The sequence below is a fragment of the Gouania willdenowi genome, chromosome 12 (genome assembly GCF_900634775.1).
Source record: "Gouania willdenowi chromosome 12, fGouWil2.1, whole genome shotgun sequence".
NCBI lineage: Eukaryota > Metazoa > Chordata > Actinopteri > Blenniiformes > Gobiesocidae > Gouania > Gouania willdenowi.
Genome location: NC_041055.1, coordinates 14,964,517 through 14,985,712, shown reverse-complemented (window position 1 = coordinate 14,985,712; position 21,196 = coordinate 14,964,517). Strand labels below are relative to the sequence as shown.

Genomic DNA, 21,196 nt, shown 5'->3' with positions numbered 1-21,196 from the left:
GAACTTCCGCTGTCTTACTGGGGAACTCCCGATGTATTACGGTAAAACGTACTACTGTTTTAAAATATATGAGTTTTGAAAAAGGTTACCTATTTTGTTTCCCTTTTATGAATCAGTACAGATATGGCTCATAAAGTTATTTTAGTGCAATAATTTTTTTCTCAGGCTGAATGACGTAAGACCTCCAGCATGCCCCCCAGTTTGGGAACAGCTGCATTTAAATAATAAAGATGACTTCATATGTTCTAGGAAGTGACACTAAGTTTAATGTGTAATACACCTGGAGTTCCCCCGGTAAGACAGCAGGAGTTTCACGGTAAGAAAGCGGGAGTTACCCGGTAAGACATGGGCTGTATTATAAAGTGCTACCAAACATTCTCTATGTCACTGAGCAGCTTCATTAATTGACTAAGCCAGTCACCTATGGCAAGACAGCAGCTGCTAACTTTTAAATGCAGATTTCAAATGGATTTGAAAAAAAATCCAAAAATTGATTATTGGCTTCATAAGTAAAAAATGTTCTTTAAAAATTTTTTTTTATTTAATTTATTTTTAAAATTTTTGCAATGATTCCAACTGTATGCATAATAGCGAAATTCTAAATACTGTAAACAATTCTGCAATGACACTTTTCTCTTTAAAAAAATGAAATAAAAAGGTATTCAGTAAGAATTTACAAGTATTTATATATTAAATATAATATATTAAAGTATATGTATGTATAATGTATGTTTTAATGCACTGTAGGCTCAATTTTTGATAAATCAAAAACTATTCTCTGTGGTATTAACCAGAGTCATCATCTAAGCACTTATTAAACATAAAGTTTGTCTTATTTCGCATGACATAAAATAACTTATGTTTTATCTTGGTTACTAACTGATTTGTTATTAAAGGAGACATATCATGCTTTTAAATCCTTCCTTTTTACATATAAATCATACAGTTATGGTCTATATAAAGCAGAACTGCAATGCTTGGGTCTGAATTCCTCATTATTATAGCTCCACAGGCCCCTTTTCTACCCCTTTTCTGATGTGCTTCTAAGAGCAACTCGTTTTGGTGCGGTCTCTTTAAATGCAAATGAGACACTTCATACCCCGCCCCCTCTCCAGGTTGCAGAGGTGACACTCGGTTCAACTCCACCCTGTTCAGCCATTTTTGTAGTTTGATAGAAGAGATACGGTTATGTAGCGGCGCAGAAACTTTTTATTCAGAGGTTATTTACACAATGTCAACAACAGAAGACTTGTCCATCCAGCCTTACATGTTCGAGCCAGAGTCTGACCCAGCGGAGCGAGATGAAAATGAAGATGATGAACCTGCAGAACCCTAACAAGTGAGCTAACACAAGCACCGAGCTAACGCTAGCACCAAGCTAACGTCACAAAATGCATTTTAATACAGTCTTTTCAAAGACAAAAACAGCAAAATGAAATGACTAATGAAAACTTTATACTTAAATTAAATCACGTAGGCCATATCATCAAGGATCTAAAACGAGCACACAGCGCTAACATATGAAGACGGTGCAACTGCTAATGCTAACAAAACAATGACAGAGACGTCTTATCATCACACTTTTTAGCGTTGTTTACAGCTTACCAAAGTGCTCTGTTTGTCCTCTCCAAAGATAGAAGGAATTGAACCCTCAATCAGACAAAGTCTTTCGGCAAATCCTTCTTTATATCCTTGAAGTGCTGCGCGCACACAAAAATGACCTTACCCACAGATGTGGGTACATTTCCATTAAAAATAAAACTCAACCAGGCACTTCGAAAAGGTTCTGATGCTGGGAGACGGTGTAATGAAGCGTGTGGGTTACTACATCCAACAACCGAACATTTTGACTTATCCTCTCGTAACTTCGGCATCCTTGAGCTTGGACTACAAAATGGCAGAGAGAAATAAAAATGGCGGATTGCTCGAAGTGTTGGGCCTGGAGTCGATGTCCTAATTTGGTAGTTCTGCTGCAAATACTGTGACGTTATTGTTCAAAAAACGTAATAGAGAATCGAAAAATCGAAACAGATTGAAAAATGTGACCAAAACAGAATATAAAGATATCAACGGAGCACCTGAAGAGACTAATTTGAACTTTTATGTAGTTCTAAACACTCTAAATATACAACAAAATGCAAGGGCTAAAAAAGTGGATTTAGCATGATATGTCCCCTTTAAGGGGGATCATTTAGAGAAATCCTTTGAGTCTGTAAAAAGATTATTGCCTAATTTTAATAGAACCGCCTTTGTGCAACGATGGACTGTAAATTCTGACTGAAAGCTCTGTTAAGTCTTTATTAGTGAGACAATCAGACACAGGGAGTAAAAATTGACTTTTAATAGAAAATAAAGGAGGGTTATTGGCCTGCATGGGAAGGGTGTAGATACATTTAGGAATCTTTGTGGACAAAAAAGAGAAGGGACGCTTCACACAGTTTAAGAACGAGCGGTCTAATAAAATTTCTATACCAAAGGGATGAAGAAACCATAAATACAACATTTTTAATCCTCATGACTTATTTTCTAAAGAAGTCTGCAATAAAAACAAAACAAAAAAACAACTTACTAATCCTATCTGTGGAATACTTTACCCAATCCAATAAAAGCATACACCAGTCTTACATTGCCCCTACATCGGTCCTAGAGTCCAGGATGTAGCCATGACATGCAAGAAAGTCCAACTATTCCACTATTGTGGAATGACAAACGGGGTCAAATAAGATGTAAACAAACAGCATACATAACACAGAGGCATATACAACAAATAAAAGGTTTTGCATCATGTGTCTGATACAATACACAATGCATACATTTTTAAAAATTATATTTACAACCTGCTTTGAATATTGTTCATTAGAGGTCCTCATTTGACGTACAAGTGATGTTTTGTTGGTTCCACGCAGCAGTCGTCATACACTGGTTTCAATGGGAGGGAAAATCTTACGGTTCAGCACTTGAGACAGGAGCCTGTGCTGTTGTTGGTACCTGAAAAACACACATGCACGCACACACACACACACGATGAGCAAAGGCCTAAGCCCTCATACTCTGTCCAATGAGTGTCACTACAACAAGTTCAGAGTTTACACCTGCTGTACTGTACCAAAACTGATTCTCAAAAATAGAATAAACTGAAGGTTAAAAGTTGTAGCAGCAAATTACCCATTGATGATTCTAGAAAACATTTTCCTAAATAATGTTGCTATCAAGAGGTTTTCCTCTTACTCTTGAGAAAGACTAATTTATCATACTGTAACTTCCAGAATATAAGCTGCTATTTTTTTCCCACGCTTTGAACCCCTGCAGCTTAAACAATGACGTAATTTGTGTATTTTTTTCCAGTTTTACAAGCTTCATGCTGCCAAAAAAATTGAGCTACGTCACATTAGACCAGGTAGACCAATGAAACTGTTTACATTAAATGGAGCGTGCTCCCACTGAATCATTCTTTTTTTTTTTTTTTGAATCATTCTGATCAGCCATTTTGTCATGCACACACCGTCATCATGGCAAAGGCACGTGAAAATTATGCATGGGATGCAGCTTTCAAGTTGTCACTCAGAGAGAGGGAGAGAGAGAGAGAGAAAGAGAGAGAGAGAGTGCTGCAGCAGCCTTGATAAAGCCAGTTTGTAATAGAAAGAAACAATAAACGGCATAAAGTTGTTAAATCACAGCGTTAGGTTTGTACAGAAGCCATCGGTGCTCTGGTTCAGAATAGCCTGCATAAAGTAAAAGTCAGTCAGTTTGTAATAGAAGGAAACAGTAAACGGCATAAACTTGGCAAATGAAACGTTTAGTTTGTTTAAAACCAATGTTGTCCATCTTCTGACTCAGAGTCCAGACTCGGCGTGATCACGGTAGTGCACGGTAAGAAGAACGGACGGAGGGACCGGTGTATCAGTCTTGTTCCAGTGAAAAGTGACCATAAAAAGCTGTAAATGGACTGATATGTAGACGTGGAGCAGTGAGGAGGAGACTTCATGTGGAGATAGAAACTTATCAGTTGAAACTCATCAGAATTAGCTACACGGAAATCTCCGTTAAAGGGAACAGGAGTATAGAAGCCTGCCTACCTCTCCGTTCTGATTGGCCGAGTCGTCTGAAGGGCACCCTCATCAGCCAATAGAGTGTGGCCTATGTGACGATGCGGCCTTTGCATGCTATAAGAATAGAATGTGGCCAATAAAGCGGTGTGCTTTATATTCCAGAAATGAGGGTAGCCTGTATCTAATCCTAGCAAATATGATTTCTTGGGCTGTTTCTGTTTTTCTGACCAGCTATCAGTGTTTACCAGTATAACCTATGTCACCTAACCGTCTCCATGAGGCTTCATGATGCTTTACTTTGGGATTTTCACCTTCAAACAAAACATCAGGCTCGTCTGAACCACAACAGAAGTCTGTACAGCTGGCATCAGACTAGTAATGACTCACACTCAGAAATGTGGTGCAAAATAATCTGTAAACATCTCACTATGACAACCCAAAACAGGTCCTAAAAACGTCAGTCATCCAGCTCTTGATAAGCATGCTAATAGCAGAGAACCAGAAAGTAGTGCAAGCAATGTAAATAACTACGTAGTTACAGCTGGCTCAGGAAGAAAAAAGTAGGAAGAGCACATCGACATCGTTTTTGAAACAGAGGAAGAGTCAGAAAGTATGGAGCCCAAGACATGACATGGTAAAAAAAAATAATACTAATTTGTGCACATGAAATACTAAATTGTGGCCACGAAATAAAGTATAGAGGTGCATTCACACCTAATGCGACTGTAGCGCTGCAGTCATTTCCATCGCCCCTGATGTGTCGCTGGTGGTTGCGTGGTGCTTTTTGGTCACTTCATCACTTCATCGCTCCAGTGACGCGATCACCAGGGAACAATGTGTGTGTGCGTGTACGTGTGTGTGTGTGTGTGTGCGTGTTGAGCCAGTGACAGGGAAGATAGAAAGAGTGAAAGGGTTGATCACTTCTTTTCCTTCTTGCTCCGTTTTTAAGGTTTAAATGATCAACTTAAGGAGATATTAAAGGATGAGTTCACACAGAATGTGTTATGATCAGTAGTTACTGTGGTTTTCAAAAAGTTAACCGCTTTAATTTTGCCTCGATAAATTGAGGAAGTTGTACAGCCCTCCGCTGCCTCCTCTCTACAGACAGTGAAGCACGAGGGATTTGTCGCTTGAAGTTGCTTAAAAGGTTCAGATTTTTCAACTTTGAGCGACGAGTTCACGCTCAACCTCGTCACTCAAATTACACAAGTCACGTCGCTTGAGGGGAAATAACTTGAGGTTGCGTCATTTACATTGATTTTAATGTAATCTAATTGCTTCAGTCATATGGAAGCCCAAAAGAGTCATAATTAAATAAATAAAAACAACATTTTGAAATAAATACCATTTTGATAAATAACAGACAAATATATAATATGGCCATTAAATTGTTCAATAAGGTAATATTATTATGAAATACATTTTATTATTCCTAAATATCTATTTCCACAATGGCCTTTTTATTTCATAATGTAGTTTTTCAGCAGAACGACTTTGGTCTGTCAATCAAAGAACATAAGGCGGAGCCGTGGAAGTGATTGGCTGATCCTTTACACAGACATGAGCAGCAGCACTTGCAGTATCGATTCGTGGAGACTTATCACTAATGCTGAGAAGCCTGAGCACCACGAGTGCATCACACGTTAGAGTAACACAGTCTCATTCTCAACTTGTCACAAAAAGCTGCAAGCCAAAAGCAGATAAATATCCATTCACGGATCGGGTATTGTTGTAATTCTCTTGTTAAAACCTGTGTACATACGCATCACATGCACAACACCGGACTTTTTGATGCAAAGTACACCCCCCGCGGCTGTTGTCAAAAGCAAATGTAGTGTTTTTGCACGTTTGTGTTACTTGTTCATAATTTATAAAAAAATATTGCTTCAACGGGGCGACAAGGTGCCCCCCTCCACCAGGTAGTTGGCAGTGTCTCAGCCCCTTTAGGTAGTTTAGTGTTGGTGCTTGTGTGACAGTTGGTTATGTGTGAGTGTGTGTACTCAGGTGTATAGTATGTGTGTGTGGGTGTCATTCGTCTGTCTCCGTGCGCGTCACTATCAGTGCCTGTGTATGTGCACGTGTCCCCGCTGGTCTGTGTGCGTCTCGTGTTCTTGATGGGTTGTATGGGTGTGAGTGAGGGTAGATCAGAGAGTGAATGTTTGAGTCCATCAGCAGTAGAAAAGGGAGGACCTGTTGGTGTGGCTGGAGGAGCGCTCGTTTTCCTTGGGGGACCAGGACGGTGGGCGGTTTCTGCTGTGCGCACCGGTGCCTTGTTTGATTTAATTTGGGGGTTAAATATTAAGTATGGGTGAACGACGCTGGCTGGGGTGGGTTCACTTCTTCTCTACAATGGGTTCAGGTAGTCTATGGTTGGTTGGACCACAGTTATAAACCTGCACAGTGTGTTTGTAGGTTGCTGTGTCCAGAAGAGGAGAAGGAGCAGAGCTCTTCCTCCAGCCTGTACGGGTCGTATCCCATGTTAGTGCGCTCGAGAGGCTCTGCTCTGGGAACCCTCTTCATACCAGTCAAATTACAAACTTTTGTTTGAATAAAACTTTCATCAAACCTTCTGTGTTGGCCTGAGTTCCTGTGTCTGGGTCCTACACCGTCTGTTTAACCTGGTTGGGACACGGTACCGATCCATCCTGCGCAACTGAGAAAGAAAATGAAGCAACGACCACTACATTAACCACTCGGCCAACGGGCCGGTTGTAGAAATGTTTAAGATACAATAAAAACAGGGTTGACAACAAGCAAAAACAAGTAACTTCCTGTTTACGACAGCTGAGGTATTATTTTGTGGCAACAAATTACTACTTCGTGGCCACGAATTAGTATTTCATGCGCACATTATACTTATTTCGTGGCCACATTTTAGTATTTCGTGCGAACGAATCAGTTTTTTTTTGTTACCATGTCATGTTTTGGGCTCCGTAAGAAAGAGAGTGATGATGACGATATTCTGTAGACTGACATAATGTTCAGAGCTTTAAAATAGTAAGGGTTCTATGCTATATAAGCTGTCAGTCCATTTGGTCTCCAGAAATTTGTACATTTAGTTTTGAGTCATTTCTCAGATGTACTGTTTCTGTTCATTTTCAGTGTAAATAAAAGTAAAATGTGGCATTATTCACACTGTTTTGTTCCTCCTGTGAGGTGGTTATAGAAAAACATGTATTGAAACACAGTGAGCACCAAGCAGCAATCCTGGGTGCTGGATTTGTACTGACTTGATGATAACTCCTTGTATCTCTGTGGTTTCCTCTTCTCTGAGTTTGAGTAGAACCTGTTCCAGGATGGACAGCTCCAGGTTTAGATACTGGGCCACCTAAAGGGTAAAACAGAGCTGAGATATGAATATTAAAAAAAAGTAAATGTTGAACTTAAGATGCACGAGTAGAAGTTAACAACAAACAAAATTTTACTCATATATTTATTGATTTTCTTTATTTTATTTGAATCCATTTATATATATATATATATATATATATATAAACAATTTTTTTTCACTTTAAAGTTTTGTAAATCCAACTTCTCAATGGATTATAAACACATTTTAGAGAAACCGATCACATTATTATGTGAGACAAAAGCGGAGGTCCAGCACTCACATCGTTGCTGACTTCAGCCTCATCCATGTCCATCATAAAGATCTTCATGATGTCATCAGATGGTCCCTGAAGAATGCGCTCCCACAGCGGCTGGTCCCTGTTGCTCAGCTTCCTCTTTTCTGCACAGAACCGATGCCCCACATCACCTCACTGCTGACATTGATCACTATTTCCTTATGTGAGTCCCTGTAGAACACGCCCCCCTCCTACCTCCACTTTGGTGAATACAGTACAGAGCAAACTCCTGTGGATCGTTCTCTATCTGAAAGTGAAAACAAGAAACTGTTTATTAAGAAAGTTGGTTTTACCCTTCTTAGATGTGTATTTAGATGAAACATTAGTACACGGCTCACACACAATAAAGACATTTCTTTCATGTTATGTCTTAATCCTGATTTTTAAGTTTTGATAACTATGGAGCTATATCTGACCTTTAAGGGTGAACATTTTATAAATATGCAGTTTATCATTTTCACCTTACATTGCTCTACAACTTTGCTTTAAGGCACGCATACACTGCAATTTTCAGCCTATTTTGAGCAGATTTTTGACTCGTGCGTCAATTTTTTGGATCGGGCAGAGTCTCGGCTAAATCGTGTGTTGTGCATCGTGTAATATACACGGGTTCATGAGAAGCAATTAACACCTCATGACCAGCTCCCGATCAGCAATCGTATGGTCATAAGAAAATCAAGCATGTTTGAAATCCTGGTAGCCCCTCGTGATGGTATCGCACTGTCGAAGCAGTGCCACGGACCAGCTTACGTCAAACTCTCACACTGCGCATTCGCGAACACCGTAGGACCGCTGTAAAATTGACGGGCCGTACTGCCCACGTCTGTCCAGCCAATTCCTGGTGCATCGCATTGCCGCCTTTTCTGTTTAAAAGCTCTTTTTGCTGAGATTTGCGAGTGTCTCGCTACTTCCAGGTTCTTCTTCTTCTGTTTTAATGGCGACAATTCACAGTTCTTCTTCATCTTCTAATTTGTACGTTGCATTTCTGGAAACAAGACCCCAACATGTTGTGTATGTACGTACAGTTTGAGTAGTCAGATTGTGTCAGAGCGTCGTTCCGTATAGTGTGAGAACATGAATCATGAGCTGCGAGTTGAAGCGTACAACGATTGAAAAAATTGCACAGTGTATCCCCGTCTTTACTTTACTTTCAGTCATATGGAAAACACAATGAACTTTTACCTTGAACTTGTTGAGGAGCTGTTCAATGACCTCATTAGTGGTCATCCTGCTGGAAATACGCACTTTAGTTGGAGTACCAAAAGACGGAGTGAAGATAGAAGTCTGATGAGTGAAAGAGGAGATTAATGAGCAGCACTAACCATTCGTAGAGTTGAGTTTTTCCACTTACTTTATAGTTATAGAAGTGCCCATTGATAGAAAAACGATGTTGTCTTTCTTTCTCTCTTTGTGCGGCAGACTTTCCTTTGTTTCTCCTTTTAACCAATGAGGCGTCACTCATGCAGCGAAACAGGTTGGATTCCACCTCTCGATCCTGGTTTTTGGTTCTTGGAGGGCGAAGGGTAGCAGTCTCATATATAGGGGGGCCTTTAATGCCGAGATACAAATAAATGCCTCAAATTAATGATTCATATAAACAATCACTAAACATTGTTAATCAGAAATGTTCATATCAGTGGGAAATAAATCAAACTGATTAAGTAGCAACATCAAGTACTTCGAATCCGTACTAACCTGGCAGAGGATTGCTGGCTGCAGTTTCAGGGGCTGTCTCAACAATTTCATCGATCTGATGAAGATCAGTATATTCTCCCCATCTTGACATCCCTCTACAAATAAAAAGAGATGAAATTCGATTTGACAATTGTATGCAAATTGCCTTTTTGTTCATTGGGATTTAGAAAAAAAGTAACCTTTTCCCATTTCCCAGTGGGCTGACAGGGCTGGGGGGTTCAGGGGCGATCGGAAGAACAAAGGGAGGAATCTGTTTGTCATCCTGGATCTTCAGCCTGATGGGTCGCCTCACTCCCCAGGAAATATTCAGGAAACCTTCCACCACCACCTCGCCATCTATTCCCTATAACAGAGACACAGATGAAGGAACTGCAGTCACTTAATCTACAGTAATAATACTGCTGTCATTTTCTTTGTTATAAAGTGGGTTGTCAATAAACACGGACCTAGTTCTTCTAAAGTCTTTCAAAGCTAGCTTGTAAGTCTGATCAGAGAAGAGTGAGCAAATCCATCAATGATCTATCTGATTTTCCTTCTGTGAAAAAGTAGGACCAAACTCTGTTACCCACCAGCATATTAGATTATATTTGACACATGAGCCTTAACCACTCTGGGTTTCACCTTTGTAGTCTAAGCATTATTGTATTCCAAGTTGTCTGAAAGCATTTTACCCTGTAATATTCACCAACTCCTTCACAACCATTGCTACATTGTGTCAGGCACCAACAACTGAGTTTAAGTCAACTAAAGGAATACCAGTTTTTAAAATAATTTCACACAGCAGTTCATTTTAAATGTTGATGATATCATTACATTACTGCAAACACAAGGATTCTCTTCATAGACTGTGTGGAATTGGCAAATACAAAACTAAGTGCTAGAAGGAGCAGCAGCAGCTAGGCCAAGGAACCCGGCTTTGACAGGTATTGATGGAAAATTCAGCGTTCGGCCAGTCCGAGACCAAGACAAGACCAAGACTGCCATAATGTGGTCGCAAGACCAAGATCGGTCTCAAGTGTTACAATATTACAACTGAGATAAGGTCCACTTTTTTTAAATGTATGAAAGTGCTGAGTCAGGAGCTCAATTTTCTTTTTTAAAATTAAGGCCGTTATGTTACAAATATTGCTTCTTAAATGGCTTCATCTACGTTTGATTGTCTTAACAATAAAGATAGTGTATATTCCCTCACCCCCCATTCCCCTGTCAGAAAACAGTTCCTATATCCATGACCATCACAATCTGCCGGTGCCTTTCCCAGCTCACTGTGTTAGCTAGGCAGGGTCAGGAGAGTACATTATCTGTCACAGGACAAACACAGACATGCACTAACATATTTTTTTATAGACAGTGAGTGGAAGTCAATGTACCTGAAGAAAACCCACACAAGTGCAGGGATAACAGGCAAACTTTAATAAGAAAGGTCCCAGGTTTCCATTCCAGGGCCCTCTCATCGCGAGGAAGTGATAGTCACAATGCACAATGTTATATCTGATTTATTTTTTAATTTTCAACCACTGTATTTCACCTTGTTAAGTTTACCTGTGCCAATGCTGACCCTCTTATCTATATCATGTCATTTAGAACTTTCTATGTGCTTTTTTGTGTTTGCAGATAATGTTAGATCTCACTATGTGTTGGACTTGATAAAGGGGCATTCAGACTCAGAGTAAATTAGCAGCAATGCTTACCTACACCTTACTTTCTCCAGTATAACTGCATTACTCTGCTTTAATTTGCTGTTAAGAAAAATAAAAATGAAAAAAAAAATAAATCCAAGCCACGTTTGTTATCATTTTCTGTCTCTTTGTTTGTGTGTGTTAACCCTGTGGTGAACTGCTGTTCCTGCAGTCTACTGTACCCTTTCACTCCCATTGAGCCAAATATGTTAAAAATAATGTGGTACAGATCAGATTGAATGAAGTATGCCCTCCAACTGTACTACATATTTGACTTACTGACAATGGTTATTTAAACTTTTTCCTTCATACCTGGGTGTAGCTGAGATGTAGCTGTGTTTGGTCCTTCAGGAAGCAGTTGTAGGTATTCAACAATGAGAAAAACTCAGCTCTAAAAAATAAAATAAAATATAGAGAATTGTTAATTAAATCGCAGCAATTTCTTTTAAGTAAAAGTCCCAATGGTTAAAAAAAAACTCACCTGGACAGTGCTCTCCCCTCCCCTGCCTGGATCACAGGAGGCAGTGTCACCTCATTCATTTCTCAGCAGCTAAAGAAAATGACACGTATTTAGTTTCACTATTACATGTGAAGGATAGAAAAAGTAAACACCGTAGTTTGCTGACTGATCGTCACTCAGTCAGCGCACTGCTGCTGCCGCACAAGCTTCTCCATAAAAAAACAACATTCTGTCAACCTCAAGCCAGGCAACTTAGTTGTACAAACCATACGGTGTAACAGATTCAAATTAACCAAGTGAATAGAATCTTACCTCATCTAATATGCTAAAAAAAAAAAAAACTACTTTTCATTTTGCCCTGAAACTTTGTGTCTATTTGGTAGCTCTGTCCTTTGAATATCTTCCACCAGATTCTTACTCGTTCTTGCTCTCTTTCAGTGTTATATTTATCCTTCTCTTTCCTTCTCCCTCGGGCCATGCCCTCACTCTTTCACTTTCTTCTTTCTCTCTATAAGAGATGTAATAACAGTGCTCCACCCAGTAACCAGTGATGACAGTGTAGACCCAACTGTGTGTTTACCCTTTGGTCAGAGACGCTGTAGCTTGTGATGGTCATGGTGGTTCTCCCTTTCCTTTCTTCTTCTTCTTCTTCAGTTTTTCCCTGAAAGCTCTGTGAGTAACGCAGCCGTTTCTGTCAAGTTCTCTCTGCCTCAGCCTGTTGGCTTGTGAAAAAACATCTCAGGTATTCAGCAGTTGTCATTCTAGCGCCAATGCCACTCCCCCCTTGGGACTGATAGTTCCCTTTTGTGGTGAGAAAAAAGCCAAACAAAACCTTGAAATGTTCGAATAAACCTTTGATCTCTGTGAAAGTGAAGATTTTTGTACTTACTTATAAGGTTAAACACACCCTTGGGGTCTTAAAGTTGTTGTTTTAGCTTATTTCAGTGTCATGTGTCCATGGTTTGGAAGCAATGGAACCAACTAAATGTTAATGTAGCGCTCAAGAAAAATTCCACTGCGACACCAAAAACAACTTAATTTGCTGATTTATTTAACTATATGATGTAGGCAAAGTAACCATGCTTAATACATCCTTACTACACAGAAGATAACAAAATTAAATGAAGATTTTTTTGCTTTTTGTTTTTCTAAAAGTTCATTTTGAACATACTACGGTAGATAATTCCCATCACTTTTACCACATTATGTCAGGGACTAGGCTGAGGATCACCTTCAGCTAGTGGGAGAGTCACATGTTCTGGGCGGTCCTGTCAGCACCACACCTGTATCCTGTCTGCTATCATCATGTCACCTATATATATCCTGCCTGTGTGTGTTACTCTTGTTGGTCTGTTAGTCAAAAACGTCTGGTCCGTCCTAATCGTCTGTTTGGAGTCTAGGTTGGCCGCGCACCCCCGGTTGATGATCGTCCTGCACCTCACGTCAGTCTGTACTGTCTGCTGTTAAAATAAAGACTTTGCCAAGCAACCCTGCCTCTGAGTCCTGCAATCCTGCCCGCTACCCGTGACACATTAACATTTTAAAAAGTGGATAAGATATGTTACCTGTCATGGCATGCTTGACAAGCTAATTACCTTCTCTTAGGTTTCCCTGGGAACAGTTGGATTGATCTATTTCCTCTTCCTTCCTCTGCCTATCTCTCTCTCTTTCATTGTGTGTGTGTTTAATAATTTTAAACTCCAACAAATTGCTTCTACCGCTAGCTAAAAAGCTAATTAATAGCATCTGTAGCATATGAGCCTTTGACTTTTAACATAGCTTTTCTTTTTTTTTTTTTTTTTACTTTGTGCAACTATCTTGGATCTGAACCGGTGACCCACATTTGTAATAACACCATTTTGGCACCCTGTTAAACTGTTAAAATGGTAATGCCTCTTCGCTGTTGGGCTAACTCAGCCTTAGTCAATTTTCCACATTATTCACAAGGCTAAGCATCATGCCAGCAGCTTTTTAAACATCAAGTGATGACTTAAGCAGAGATGGCGATTTGGACTTAAGTTGCGCTTAAATTGCCCTCACAGCTTCAAGCAACTTGAATTGAGATTAAATGTCAAAAGACCCTCTTCTTTCTCCTTTAGCACACACAGCTGACTGGAGAACATCCCAGACGAGCTGCGACATCTTTCTCTCTGCATCCAAGTAAGCAGCTATTCTCAGTAAAGTTTAACTCTTTTCTGCTGACATTTGTGATGAAAATCTGATGTTATTTGCTTTTCCCTTCTCTCGGCTGTATATTTTTGTCTGTCTCCGAACAAAGCTGTCCAAACAAAGCGGCTGCTTCAAAAGCTTCCCTCACATATGATGGATAAATTTACTGTAAAGATATCATATTGGCTGTAAAGTACTGGTGCATCTCCTTACCTTTAAAAAAAACTGATAGTTTTATTCCAGTAAGACAAATATTGAACACGTGATGGGAATAAATAGGTTTTACTTCTTCCCACTCCCTTTTGAGGCTTTTTTTTGTCATTGTATGTACATTATTATATAAGAAACATTTTGTTACCAGTGCACACCTGCGTTGTTTTATAGTGTAAAAACATGACACGTTAAGTTGTATTTTTTTAATATTTCTTCTTGTAAGTGTACAAATGGTATAGACATGTTAGGATTTTGTGTTTACTTTGGTCTTGTGTGGAAACGAGCTCAAAATTAAGATTTCTGTTATTGACAGTGATACGGTTGGTGAAAAACATCGGTATATGGATGGATGTATAAACATCATTTCATAATCATGTTTTACTTTGAACAATCTGTTGTGATGGCAAGCGGTGAGCCTTGTAGGGATGATTGAACATGTTTACCAACTAAAGGTTTGTGTTTTCCCATTCCATGGTATATTTGAAGCTTTTTCTTTTTTTCCTCAGAGAAGAAGTAAATGTACTGCACAAGGACAGGCAGTCAAAGTGATGTCTGAAACATGTGAATCAGGCCATCAATGTGTAGATACCTGTATCTTGTTGGGTCTACGGTATATTTTGTGAGCACAGATTGCCCTAAAAATAATTTTCATTACCAATAAAATGCATATATATTTTTAACAGTTAGTTTTTTGATGTTCATAAATGTAGGACATATTGCGTCAAATATTAGTTCAATGGGACACATACTTTTATGTTCAAATAGTACAATTCTATATTTACACACAAACCAAAAGAGTTGCTCAGTGCAGAAGAAGAAGAAGAAGAAGAAGAAGAAGAAGAAGAAGAAGAAGAAGAAGAAGAAGGTGGTTGTGATATTGTCCTGCTGTATTAGTCTACATCAGTGGTTTTCAACCTCAGGTTCTCCTGGGTTGGGACCCAATAGTAGGCAGTGACGTGCCATGAGCACTAGGGTTGGCTCGGCAGGGTGTTGCAAATTGAGACCACCAATGTCAACACCAATGACAATTTCATTTGTTTCTGCTGGCAAGTGTTAATTCAATTAAATTAAATTTTATTCGTATAAAGCAGTTTACAACAAAGTCATCTCAATGCGCTTATCAAAATATAAAATTCATAATAAGAAAGAAAAAACTCAACAAGATCCACATGAACAAGCATTTAGCCATCTAACAAGCTCAACATCATAAACACCATTAAAGAAACATAAACAATTATTTAATATAGCCTCCATACTCTCCCAACAAGATATATCTCATGACACGGCAGCGCACCCGTTGTTTGTGTTGGAAACACAGAAACACGGAGAAAATGACAACAACAACAACAACAACTCAGAACAGCCTCAGTGAGGAGCATCCACAAAGCCAATCCTTCCATTCACTGTAGAAACAATTTTCTGACCTTACGTTTGCTGAAGGTCTGGTAGCTCAGGTGTTTTTACTCAAAAAAAAGTTTCTCTATCGTCTCTAGCACTGTCATCCTGCCTGTAGTGTTATCCCGCCCACTAGCTGGAGAACGTAGCAGCAGCAACCATGCTGAATCAATTCACTAATGCACTGTGAACGTACGTATAGCATTTAGCATCACGCGGTTACGTACAAAGGCAGCGTAGAGAGCTGCCTTTTTACGTAAATGGTTTTCATCTTGGAGAACTGACTGTGCATGCGCAACCACATAAAAACACAGAGCAGCCGTGTGCTTTTGGGAGAGGGTGTGGCCTCCTCCTGCCTTACAGCGAGGTGAAACTGTGCAGCGTTTCTGCCGTACCGGGAAATAGCGATGTTTATGTTTCATTTGGGCTCTGAAAAGCAGAAAATACTGATACTTTATAACTAAAATAAATAATCAAAATATCAATTCACCCTTGGGTAGGCACTGCCTACTTTGCCTACCCTGACTGCAAGTCAGTGATAGTAGGTCTCAGACACTAGCTTCAGCAAAAGAGAAAATATTTAATGCTTATTTATTCAAATTGATTTAAAGTCATTTAAAAGATTGTATTGATTCACACCTCTAACAATTTGTGGTCAAAATATGGTAACGAACAAACTTTTTTCTGTCTTAAGTGGCCGATCAATTACTTTGAAGATGTGTCAGGTGGTTTGTGTGTCAGTTAAGAATGCGTTCAACTAAAAGAAAGAGACGTGAGTGCAAGAGCTGAAGTGACAATTTTTCCAAAATAAAATCACCAGTAATATGTGTAACCAGGCGGTTAAAGTGTGGTAGTTTCCCACCGTCATATAGCCCGTGAAGGCATCATCCCCGTCTACCGGACGCTTCCTTAACTGCACCCTCTGATTAGAAGGATAATAAGCAGGTGTGCACGCCGTAGCGTCTGCGTGTTCGGGGCTCCTAGGTTGTACTGTCGGGTGCTAAATGCTATCGATGGGAGTTTGCATTGAGGGGGAAATGCTGCTCTTGTGAGGCGCCCTGAGGCCAAGTGGGAACCGGGTTTCCAAGTGTGGAAGTTGGCCGCTGCTGCTCCAATAAGCTCTCAAATCAGGTTGAAATAAGCTCTCAAAGCAGGCTCAAATCATATTTAAAAAAGCTCTCAAATAATATTTAAATAAGCTCTTAAATCATGTTTACTTAACTTGGCACCATGCACTTTAACTGAATGAAGTGAGGTTTAGCTGATTAGTTTGATTTTGTTTATCTTTGTCTAACGTTTGGGTTGTTTTTGGTTGAGTTACTAACCTTAAGTTTGTTATTATTTTCATTTTCTAAACTTCAGCTTGTTTGGTAAAGTTTTGTTGGTGTTAAAAGTTTATTACATTTTTGTACGTCAAGCTTTTAAACTACATCATGATATAAAAGAAGTATTTTATTATGACTGTTGATGATAAATAAAATAGCATATTTTGCTACCACTTTGCCAGACTAATGTGGTGAGATTTACTTCACCAAAAAGGGAACCCCTGCCTTCCCATTGGTTACATATGTAAACAGTTAAAACACAATAAAATATTTTTTTTTATCTTTATATTTTAAAAAAATATATTTTTTAAACATTATTTTTTTACCCACAGTTTGGTGGTGGGGAACCAAAGCTTTATTGAATCAATCATCTATACTATTCTGATATAAAAATCACTCAACTCAACTATATCTATAGAGCCCTTCAAGGCAGCCACAAAGTGCTGTACACAATAAACACAAACAACAGTAAAACAATAAAATAAACTAAGTAAAACAAGAATAAAAACTGATGTAATTATAAAAGACACATGACATTAAACAAGAGCAGAATTTCACACTGGGTTAAAAGCCAAGGAATAAAAATGGGTTTTAAGAGCAGTTTTAAAACTAGACAGTGATGGGGCATTTCTTATGTGTAATGGTAGCTAATCCCATAGCTCATATCCTCTCTGAGCTTCCGTTTGGACCTCAGTACTTCCAGGAGAAGCTGATCAGCTCACCTGAGGGACCGAGTAGGGACGTTGGGGTGGAGGAGCTCACAGAGGTGAAGTGGAGCGAGACCATTTAAAGACTTAAAAACAAACAAAATCATTTTCAAATATATTCTAAAATGCACAGGCAGCCAGTGAAGGGAGGCCAGGATGGGAGTTACGTGCTCACTCTTATGCACTCTCATGGGCGACCATGGCTCAGGTGGTAGTGGTTCGTCTTCTGATCGAGAGGTTGGGGGCTCGATCCCAGTATCTGACTATGTGTCGAAGTGTCCTTGGGCAAGACACTGAACCCTAAGTTGCTCCCAGTGGTCGACAAGCACCTTGCATGGCAGTCCTGTCCCATTGGTGTGTGAATGTGAGAGTGATTGGGTGAATGAGCTGATATGTAAAGCGCTTTGAGACTGCTTCAGTGTGGTGATAAAGCGCTATATAAAATCAAGTCCATTTTTTTACCATTTACTCCAGTTACGAGGCGAGCGGCTGCGATTTGCACCAACGGAGACGTGTGACGGATGACTGGCTGACTCCAAAATAAAGTGCATTACAGTAATCCAGCCGAGATGTAATAAAGGCATAGATTACTGTTTCTAAGTGCTGATGTGAAAGGAAAGGCTTCATCTTTGCCAGCTGCCTAATATGGAAAAAGCCAGACTTCACTACAACACTGATTTTCCTGGTCTAATTTAAAATCATTGTCCATCTTAAAACCCAAGTTTAAAACTGTTGGCTTTGCATAATTTGCCAAAGGGCCCAAGTCAAAAGGACCACTGGGGCCAAACACCACTACTTCTGTTTTTCTATGAAGTTTAAGGCCATCCAGGCTTTGATGTCTTCGAGAGAGAAAGCATGTTTCTTTTTCAGCGGCCCATATATTTGGCTGTCGTCAGCGTAGCAATAGAAAGAAATGCCATGCTTTCTCAGGATGGAGCTCAGAGGCAATAAATACAAAGAAAAAAGCAGGGGCCCTGAAATTGACCCCTGTGGAACCCCTTACGACAGTGGAGCAGGGCTTCACACTGAATTTCCTTTTTTTTTTTTTTTTGACTTTGTCTGCACATGGTGTCAAAGGTCAACACTACCAGAAGTGCAATCTGGACATTGAATTTACAAGGCTAACACTCATGCTTCTGTCAGCCAGATAAGACCTAAACCACGCCAATTCCGAACCAGAAAAGCGACTGTTAGGTCCAAAAGGACAAGAATGACATGGTCACCCGAGTCATTCAATTCAAGTCAATTCAAATTACAACAAAGTCATCTTAAAGCATTTAACAAAAAAATAGAGTCCATAGTAAGAAAGAAAAAACCCAACAAGATCCACATCAACAAGCATTTAGCGACAGTGGGAAGAAGAAACTCCCATTTATAGAAAGAAATCTCCAGCAGAACCAGGTTCAGAGGTGGCAGCCATCCGCTTTGACTGGATGGGTTAGTGAACAGAGGGGCAAACAGAATAGGATAGAAGGATTGTCCATCAAGTGTCCCAGACTAGTTGAGCCGCGAACCATTGATCAGTCATTTGCCAGGAGGATATCATTAAAAACTCTTATTAATAATGACTCAGTGCTATGCCGAGTTTTAAAGTCACACTGAAAGACCTCCAGGACATCATGCTCATCCAGAAATGATTTCAACTGCACGTAAACAGCTTTCTCCAGGATTTTAGAATTAAAAGAAAGTTTGGAGATTGGCCTAAAATTGGCCCTTTAAATAAATAATTATTTGTTAATACATATTCAATGCTTCAGGTCAAATACATGAGACTTGACTTGGATTGATTTTAGTGAGCATTTCTGCTTTTATGACAGTCAATCATTTATTTTCTTACATAGGACTTGACATAAATCTGTTATTGGTCCAACCATTGGGCAAAAGAAGAGAAGTTGGTTCATTTTGCTGTAGTTTTACAGTCTTGGTTATTAACTTTTCATAAGATACTCAATCATCGGCATTAAAGTTTTATTTATTTATCTATTTAGTTGTGACCTCATTGAAAAGTAGAACAGATGGTAATTTACTGTTTGTTTACATTAATGTATACACTTACGGTGACTTTTGGTAAAGTGTAATTTTGAATACCTTAGCCTAAGGGAATAAGGCTAAAGTACACAAGGATACACCCAGTCCCACCCTCTACTGTTGGCTCTGTCAGCCACACCTGCTGCTTTTCCACCTTTTCACCTCCCTTTCTCTGCACTGATGTCATTAGGCTCATTGTCTCCCTCCAGCCATTTCCGCAGATTTAACCCCATGAAATTTCTGTTCATGCCCTCTGTTGAAAGTACACGTGTGCTCATGCAGTGATTGTCTTTCATGTTTCTAAAACCATCACCAAAAGTGATAGAAAAGCAAAAAGGGATTTTTCAAAAGAAAAACCAGCCTCACAAAAGCATTAAATCAATGCGTGTTCATAAAATCATCCATAAAATGTTGGTTCTTTCTTTAAAAGAAATAAATATTCATTCAGTAACTTTAAATGATTGATGTGTTCACATTGATATGGCTTATCTTCATAAACTACTGTTTTCATCCACTTGCATAACTTTTAAAAACATTTGAAAAAATAAGGATGATTAAAATGATATCTTTCCTACCTGGCTAGCCTGTTTGTCAGTCCTCTAACAAATGAAACGCTTCATGTTTGAGGTCTACTCTGAACGTGTGTACTTGTGTGTATAGTGTGCAGAGTTCAGTGTGAGCAGCTGGTTAATCATTACAAAGCATGTTGAGACAGTAAAGAGAGGGAGGGAGGGGCTGACTGACAACAGAGATGATTCTACATTATATGCCTGCCAGTATGTTTGGATAGAAAGAAAAGTCAAGATGGCGTCTGCTGCAGTTTTGTCACACAACCAGTCACCAAAACAAAAGAATGAAGCTCGCATTCTTGTTACGGTAACAAGGTCAACAATGTACAAAACAGGTCAAATGGAACAAGAAACAGCAGACAACATCATAGCAGTGTTAAAGCTAGCCATTGAGGAGCAACTTACATGAATAATTACTGTAAGGAACTGAATGCATAGAAGTACTGTATGTGTTACAAGAGAAGGTGGAACTTGCTAATGTGGTCTACCTGAGAAAGATTGGGAGGATGTTAGAGTGGAAGTGACAGATACATGCAAAAGCGCATTGCTCCCTGTCTGACTCACACTAGCTGCTATTCGTCCATAAATCTGTTCTTGGACTACTGTCTTTTTACTTGACCACATATTTGATCAGGTCTAGTAACTGTCATGGACTACGGTCTCAGAATTTTACTAAAATGGTTGTTCCCAGAGTCAGAACAGAACTGGGTAAGACTGCCTTAAAATATGTCACCCCCTCTTCATGGAACAGTTTCCAGATTGATATGAAACTCACACATCTGGTCACTGTCGGAGAGTTTAAACATTTGTTAATGGACTGGGAAAGAGCTAGTCTTGAACAATGTGACTGTTTTTAATTCTGTTGGCTTGTCATCTTATTTTGAGCTGGTTTCTCCAGAACTGCTGATTTTTTATGTACTGATGTATGAATGTACTGTATTTATTGTTGCCATGCCAGGTCCTTCTTTCTAATCTCAATAAGGCTTTTATCTGGTTAAATAAAGGATATAATGATACAAAAATTAATGGAAGTGATTGGTTCAGCTCACAGGCTTGACAAGAAGCCCACAGTTAACCCAAGACATTCAAATTCAGTTATGAGACATTTTGAGGATATGATCTGGACGCAAGAACAATCTCCACTTAGAGGAAGATCTCGACCAAGAAGATCACAGGATTAGGAACCGTCTGTGGCCACTAATCCAGAAAGCCTACCAGGAAAAAAAGAGGGGGATCTGAGAGGAGCTGAGAAGATTTAGATTTTGAAACGCAAGCTAAAAA

At 39.4% G+C, this 21,196-nt stretch overlaps 1 protein-coding gene across 2 annotated transcripts; it reads right to left on the bottom strand.

Annotated features, from left to right (window-relative positions):
- Positions 1-2,097: 2,097 nt before the first annotated feature.
- rassf6 (Ras association domain family member 6) lies at positions 2,098-20,047 on the bottom strand. Of its 2 annotated transcripts, XM_028462770.1 has the most exons (12): positions 19,922-20,047; positions 12,090-12,231; positions 11,531-11,599; positions 11,362-11,440; positions 9,550-9,713; positions 9,371-9,465; positions 9,027-9,223; positions 8,858-8,959; positions 7,871-7,922; positions 7,661-7,779; positions 7,280-7,377; positions 2,101-2,988 (listed from the first exon to the last, which is right to left on the bottom strand). In XM_028462770.1, the coding sequence occupies exons 3-12, from the start codon at positions 11,587-11,589 to the stop codon at positions 2,913-2,915; spliced, it is 1,041 nt and encodes a 346-aa protein (XP_028318571.1). In that variant the 5' UTR covers positions 11,590-11,599; positions 12,090-12,231; positions 19,922-20,047; the 3' UTR covers positions 2,101-2,912. The 2 variants fall into 2 exon arrangements, with proteins under 2 accessions (XP_028318572.1, XP_028318571.1); XM_028462771.1 differs by lacking the exon at positions 12,090-12,231 and having other exon boundaries at positions 2,098-2,988; positions 19,922-19,996.
- Between the last annotated feature and the right edge of the window lie 1,149 nt (positions 20,048-21,196).